This window comes from Mesitornis unicolor, unplaced genomic scaffold (assembly GCF_000695765.1).
Source record: "Mesitornis unicolor isolate BGI_N332 unplaced genomic scaffold, ASM69576v1 scaffold11315, whole genome shotgun sequence".
Taxonomy (NCBI): domain Eukaryota; kingdom Metazoa; phylum Chordata; class Aves; order Mesitornithiformes; family Mesitornithidae; genus Mesitornis; species Mesitornis unicolor.
The window spans coordinates 1-7,595 of NW_010186315.1; the positions used below are offsets into that span (position 1 = coordinate 1).

Sequence of the window (7,595 nt, forward strand, 5' to 3'; positions counted from 1 at the left end):
CCTTCCAACTCCTCATATTCTGTGACTCTGTCTCTCACCCGGGCAGCAAGAGGTGACGGTGCCGTATCCCCGGCTGGTGCCGCACAATGCAACGCCAGGCACATCCCTGGCCCGGTTTTCCATTTTTAGGAGCCTGTCAGAAATGGCACTCCTCTCCACGCAGATGTCGAGAAATTAGAGGGAATTCAGAGAGCGGCAGAGAAAAAAAAAATTTAAAAAAGGATGAAAGGAAATGGAGGGCCTGATTTTTGGAGGGAAAAGAAATCAGCGGAGCTATTTATAACGCTGCCTGCACCAGGGTGGGGAGGAAAAGGCATTTTTTAAGGCTTTTTTTTTTTAAGTGCCTCGATAGCTCAGCTACGGGGAATGGGCAAAGCAGCCTTTGAAGGATGCTCGCAGGAGCTGCAGCGGGGCTGTGTAATGGGTGTAAATGGGGTGAAATGCCATCAGACACGAATGTCTGGGGAACCACCGGTAATGGGTGGGCACAGGGGACAGGTGCTTATCCAGAGTTAAAATAAAAAATACCCTAATAAAGGTGTGTTAGAGGCAGCACTGATGGCAAGGCCTCGCTCCTACCTCTGCTCCTGGCAACAAACTGCGCTTGTATTTACATCCAGCGTTTTATGCCAAAATGTGTGGAAATCTTCGCTTTTTCATCCAAAAGTAAATGGTTTTGGTTAAAAAAGAGCCCCACTGGTTTTAAATTCAGGCCTTAGCTCCAGGGCGATGCACACAGAGGTGGCTGCAGCCGTCTGCTGGGCTGTGGCCCCCCCCAGAGGGATGTGTGATGGAGGGGACCAGGGTGCTTCGGGGTGAGGCACACCAGGGGGGAACAAAGCATCCTGTCCCTATTTCCAAATTAATCTATAATTTCCAAAAAATGTTTGATTTCCAAAGCAGTTGGTCCTTATTTCACAGAATCACAGAGTCATTAAGATTAGAAGAGACCTCCAAGATCACGAAGTCCAACCGTCAACCTGACACAACCATGGCCACTAGGCCCATGGCCTGACGTGACTAGGCCCATGGCCTGAAGTGAAGTATTTCCATATTAATTCTTCATTTCCAAAAAAAGGTTTATTTTCCAAAGCACCCTGTATCTATTTCACAGAATCAGAGAGTCATTAAGTTTGGAAGAGACCTCCAAGATCATCAAGTCCAACCATCAATGCAACACCACCATGCCCACTAGGCCTGTGGCCTGACATGACTAGGCCTATGGCCTGAAGTATTTCCAAATTAATTCTTAATTTCCAAAAAAATATTTAATTTCCAGAGCATCCCGCCCCTATTTCCAAAACTGATTCTTAATTCCCAAATTAATCAGGTGATTTGCAGCCTGAGAAGTGGCTGATGAACCTGTCACCAGTAAAACATCACCCGTCCCCCATTGAGCCCCAGCTCCTAGTGGTGACTCCTCCATCACAGCCAAAGGGGGTTGGAGCAAAAGGGGGGAGTTTGAGGGGGGCAATTTGGGTTTCTCCATGTCCCAGTCCATGGAGGGAAGCTGCCTAACGTGGTCCATGTCTCTCTACTTACCTTGCAGGACATCTCACTCCAGGGCCAAGGCGGAGGCGGCCGTGACGGCGGCGCAGAAAGCTCAGGAGGAAGCGCGGATCGCCAGGATCACTGCCAAAGAGTTTTCGCCTTCCTTCCAGCACAGAGAAAACGGTCAGTGCTTTCGCCCCACACCGCTCTCTGACTCCTTTCAGCCCTGCAGAGACCCAAAAACCCCCAAAAATGAGCCCTGTGTGGAGGCTCAGTCTGTGCCTGCAGCTCTGGGACTCTTGGGGTGGGAAACCACCCCGTAACGCCAGCTTTTGGAGGTTTTAGCACAAGGCTTTCAATATTCAACATTTCCACCCTGTGCAGCCCTGTCGTTGAAGGGATCTCCTCTTTTCACACCGAAACACCCCCATTTTTTTAAAAAATTATGTTTGTGCAGAAAAACAGGAGCTCCGAAAGCAAAATGCAAACACAAATGATCGCAGAGGCAGTCACCGATTTTACCCCCATGGCTTTTATGGTTCATTTTTGTCTTCTGAATGCTTGGGATGGCCAAGCTGGGGCAGAGCTCATTGGTATTTAATCCTTCACTTGGGCGTTGAAATCGGTCGCATGTACATGCAAAGCTGCTGAGGAAATGCACGTTTGAGGTTTGCCTTCATTCCCTCCATTGTCTTTGATATTTCTTACTGGTTTGTCCAAATTTTTTGCCCGTTGACAAGAGGCTCAGTCTCAGCAAAGGCTCAGGGCAGAGGAAGCCAAAGCAAAGCCATGGTGGGGCAGGGGTCTGCAACCGGCGGGCACATGGGGAGGATTCGCTGCTGCGAGTGGGAGTGGAAAGCTCCAAGTCCCCCCAGCAGTAATTAACATAGTAATTAATATATGTGAATGGTTTTATTCAAAAGTTTTCCTGCACCGAACCCTCATTAGGAGGCGTCGATCATTATTTTCTCCCCTTCCAGCTCTTGAACTGAGGATTACTCATTTGGCTTAATTGCGCCAGGGGCTGGTGCCAGTGACTCACGGCGGCGGTGCCGTTCCCCGAGGCCGGGGAAAAGGGATCGTGGCAGCTTTCGGACCAGCCCGTGCTCGCGTCCTCGCTTCACCGCAGCGCAGAGGCTGCGGGGGCGGCCGGGGGCACCCCACAGCTCGGCAGCCGTGAGCCAGGGAGGGTTTTAGGGCTGGGGTGGTGGTAGGAAACCCCCAGCCAGGTCACGGCCATGTGTGGATGGGCATCTGGGGGGACAAAGCATCCTCATAGCCAAGCCCTGTGCATCTCTGCTTGCTGGGAGAAGGCGCAGCCTCTTCAAACACCCCTCGGTGTTTCTCCTCCTGCAGAAGTCCAATTTGTATATCAGAGATCCGAGCTCTTTAGCAGGGCTGCGCGGTCCCTGGGGCTTCTTCAGCCCTGAGATATTCCTCATCTCCATTTCCTCTTGCCAAGAGACTTTGCTGCTTTAAATCACCTCTTGAAAAAGATATTTTTAGGTAATACATTTTTTACTAGCTCCTAGATGGGGACACGGTGCTTGACTTGTGTTGGGTTTTGTGTTCCTGGTGCTCATGTTGTGTGTGAGTAAATGGCGGGGGGAAGGAGTTCCCACTTAGAGCACATTAAAAAACAAAAACACCAAAAGCATGTCGAGGAACCTGGGAAAAGCACAAAATATCCCTGCTCAGTGCCCTGCATCACCCTCTCTGCTGTGGTTTTCCATCTCCCATGTCCCTGTCACACTCCTGGGGTCAGCCCAGGGCTGGATGGTGCTGGTGAAGTGACATCCCCAAGGTGATGGCAGTGGGTTGGTGGCAGAGGCAGGAGCTCAGCACTGCTCTCAAATCCCATCCATGGGTCCTGAGGGGCCCCACAGCACCAGGGGACACGTGCTTGGCTTTGGAGACACCGCGGCCAGGCACCGCTGGCTCCATCCTGCTGGAAATCCAGATTCAGTGCTCCGCATCCTCCTTCGCGCTCGCACAACCGTGCTTCCAGGAACATCACGTGCCCCGTGCCTAATTTTAGCTCAGGAATAATTGTTGCACATCCTCGGGTGTTGAAAGCCGGCAAGACAGCACCGTGCATCTGTCGAGTTCCTCCACACAGAAACGCCCGCGTCCCCGCAGGGCACCGGGACTGGAGGGGCCCCCACATCACTGGCCCCTGCTCATCCGCAGCCCCAGGGAATGAACCTACGGAGAGGAGGAATGAGGTCAGCTCATTGCCAGTCCAGGTGGGAAAGATTTAGGATGAGAGGGTGATTAATGATGTGGATCCTGGTGTGGGGCTCCGGGGTGAGGATGCTGGAGCATCCTTGGGGTTTCTTCCCTTTGTTGTGGGGCTCAGAAGCTTTCAAGTCTCTGCACCACCAGCCTGAGATGAACAGGGACACCCCAAGTTTTGGGTGAGCCTGTTTTGGTAACTGGCTTTACAGCTTTCTCATATGGAGCTGTTTATTCCCTCCCTGCCTCAGTTTCCCACTTGTGAAATGGGAAGGTGGCTGGAATGGGGTCTCGGCAACAGCCACAAAATCAGTCTGTGTTTTTCCCCAGTTATTTTGCATGGAAAAGGAGGGGGTGAGCTCCACCTTCCCTCTTCACCACAATTTCCCACCAGTACAAGGACTGCTGGGGGGCCTCAGAGAAATCCAGGAGGTTCAGTCTCCCGTAGACAAACAGCAACACAGGGAACAAACTAAAACTGAATTATCCGAACATTGTCCCAAAACACGAACAGAACTTTCTGTGGCAAATAATACCAAAAAAACGCCATTAGAAGACAAATTTCCCATTGAGAAATTGCATCAGCAGGAGATTTCCAAGCAGCCTTGTTACTATTAACCTCTCCTAAGAGTGTTTTGATGGGGACATCCATCCCCATGCTCCCAGCATCCCTGCACGTATCTGGACCACGGTGTGCAGGTGAAGGCCCATCCCAGCAGCAGCAGCTCCCCAAGAAGATGCGATAGAGAAAAATTACTCAGCAGAAGCACAGAGATTAGAGCAGGCACTTCAGAGCATATTTTAAAAAAAAACCATGGTGAGAAATTGAGTTCTTCCTTTTTCGAGACTCATTTCTTGTCTAGCCATAGCAATTGCAATTAGATGCATTGCAGGGGCATTAGGCAGTTAATATATTTATTGAATTTAGCATGGCTTGAGCTGGGAACAACTATGCCTTGAGAGGGCAAAATGAGAATTAACCACTATTAGCTTGCATCCCCTTGAAATAATCTGGTGTTTCATCAATGATTAATAAGTTGCAGTGTTTTCTAATTGTCCAGAGATGTGTTTCTTGCTGGCTGGACACCTCCAGCAGAAGACAACCACACTTGAAGTCTCTGTCCCCAAGTTCCAGTCCCCAGAGAGACAACGTTTGGGCTCAAAGGGATGGAGGTGCATTCAGTGCCATGAGATAAGGATAACGGAGCAGCGCAGGGGCTGCCAGCTCCTGCATCCCTGCGATGCACTGGGGCTGCGGGCAGGGCACAGGCAGCGTCCAAGCACCTGCTCCTCTGCCTGGATGGGGATCCCAGCAGCTCCGCATCGTGCGTGGATTCCCTGCATCACTGGGGCTGCAAAACTATTGCAAGTGCTCTTATTTCTAATACAAACCCACGGCCACGTGCCAAACGATGCCAAACCATTGCCCGTGCGCTGCTGTGCTCCAAGGGTGATGGGGGCCGTGGCAGGTTTGGTGTCAAACGATGCCTTTCCTCCTGGTCGAGCAGCAAAGTTGTTTATTGTGTTACCCCACTGCTGTCCTCATCTTGTTCCCCTGCCATCCAACACTCTCAACCCTATTCTTTGACACGAAAAACCTGGTGGGCGCCCAGGTTTTAGAAAGAATAGCGGCGTGACAGAACAGAAAATAACCCTGTTGCGTTTTTCTCTCTCTCCCTCTCTCTTTTCTCTCGACGACTCCTCAAAAAAAAGGGCTCGAATGCCAGAGGCCGAAGCGGCAGAACTCGAGCGATGACATTGAGGTCCTCTCCACCGGGACGCCTCTCCAACAAGAGAGCCCCGAGCTGTACCGCAAAGGGACCACCCCGTCCGACCTGACGCCCGACGACAGCCCCCTGCAGAGCTACCCGCCAGCCCCTCCTCCACGCCGCCCCTGGGCCCTTCCTGCAGGAACAAGAGCGCCCACTTCTCCAGGCAGGTCTCGGTGGACGAAGAGAGGGGTGGGGAGATCCAGATGTTGCTGGAGGGGCGCGGTGGGGACTACCTGCGCCCCAACAGCTGGAGCGAAGAGAAGGTCGGCGGGGCGCGCGGCGTGAGAAGCGGGAAAAAAAAACGGGCAGCTGGGGTCGGCCTCCGTCCCCGAAGACTACAGAGGCCGGAGCGGAGGACACAAACATTCGGCCTCCAACCACAAGCAAAGAGAGAGGTGGACAGATTCCCCAGCCACGGTTTCATGGACTTCCCACCACAGGTCCCACAACCACAGCTCAGGGAGCTCCAAGCTGCTTGAGCTGGACGAGGAGAAGATGAGCAATTACGAGATGGAGATGAAGCCCCTCATGAGGATGGATTCTTATATGCAAGAGGTTCACACCCAAAAAAGACACTATAGCAAAGGGGGACCCTGCAGGAGCATGGCTGACGACCACCGCGGGGAAGAACGGGGCTTCGGGGTTCAGAGACTGAGGTCTAAGTCCCAGAACAAAGAGAATTTCAGGCCAGCTTCCTCTGCCGAGCCCACGGTGCAGAAACTGGAAAACCTGAGATTCGGGGACAAAGCTGAACCCCGGCTACTAAGGTGGGACTTAACCTTCTCCCCGCCACAGAAATCTTTACCTGTTGCACTAGAATCAGAAGAGGACAGTGGGGATGCGCTCAAATCCAGTACGGTAAGTAGGCAAAATTGCACGTTGAAATCCGGCCGAGAAACGCGGTGCGGAGCTGTTGTGGTATCGCAGCGGAGAGGCAGAGGTGACCCCTGAATTACTGTGGGTTTGTGCCTTGAATCGCCCCTCCTTGCTCCTCCCGTGCCCTGGAAATTGGTGCGGGGTTTTCTCTTGGTGGGAACAGCAGGTTTGTCACTGGAGGAGCAGCAAGTTGGAGTTTGTTTTGCAGTCCAGACGTGGGACCAGCAATAAAATTACATTATCGCTGGGATTTTTGAGCATTCGCCTGGTGGAAAAGCTGCAGGAGCAGGCAAGGTGTTGGTGACGCCGCTTTGTGGCAACTGAACTTCGCACTGGCCCGAAGTGGGACCCTGGTGCAACATCAGTGCTTAAATCCTGGTAGCTGGGCATTGGAGGGACAGCCCTTGTGAGACATCCAGTCCTGGGCTCCTCATTTTGGGAGACACAGATACATTGGGCATTAGTGACTGCTGCTGGGAGCAGCTGGAGGTGTTCAGGTGGGGAAGAGGAGGCAGAGCCATTGTCAAACACATGAAACAGCTGCTGTGAAGGGGATGATCCGTTCTTGATGAATGGAATTAATGGGTTTAAATCTAAGCGTTGGAGGCGGTGGTTAGCCATTAGCCATGGCCAGTGAGCAGGGGCTGGCATGTATTGCTTGGGGAGGCCGTGGTGGCTGGGAGGGATGAGGTGGTCTAAGACCTGGTTGGACATCTGCAGCTTAGATATAACTTAGGAGGAGGCTGAGCTCTGTGATTTTTGGGTCCTTTCCCAGTTTTCGATGATCCCTGGACTCACCATTGAGAGCAGGATCCTCACTTGTTCCCCCTGTTGGTTTGGCATTGGTGATGGGAGCAGTGGGGCAGCCTCCACCTCTCCAAATTGTCGAGTCAGTGCCAAACGCAGGGCAGGGCTGGAGGGGTCCCGTGTGGGTGTCCCCCAGCCCAGGCCAGACCTACACAGGAGGGAGGGAAAATCTGTAACTCTCAGGTGGTGACATTTTGGGCTCTGGCAGAAGAAAGGAGCTAAATGTCCCTGTCGGGGTGGCAGAAGGCGATGCTTGGTTGTTTGCGAGACAGGGATCACGACACTGAAGTGACATTTGTCAGTCACGCCAAAAGTTCATCACGGTCCCTAATGTGTGATTACGATTGCCACACCTACAGCGTCCCTGCTCCTCTGTCCCCCTGCCGATGGCTCTGCCAGCACAGCAAAGGGGGG

The 7,595-nt window shown here is 52.5% G+C and overlaps 1 protein-coding gene across 1 annotated transcript in view; it reads left to right on the plus strand.

The window, feature by feature from the left end:
- Nucleotides 1-1,549: 1,549 nt before the first annotated feature.
- LOC104541136 (junctophilin-3-like) overlaps nucleotides 1,550-7,595 on the plus strand; it is a gene marked incomplete at its 5' end in the record, with an annotated part of 14,824 nt that continues 8,778 nt past the window's right edge. The window contains 4 exon segments of the mRNA XM_010185117.1: nucleotides 1,550-1,674; nucleotides 5,440-5,595; nucleotides 5,598-5,788; nucleotides 5,790-6,356. Of these exon segments, the coding sequence (XP_010183419.1) occupies nucleotides 1,550-1,674; nucleotides 5,440-5,595; nucleotides 5,598-5,788; nucleotides 5,790-6,356 (1,039 nt within the window).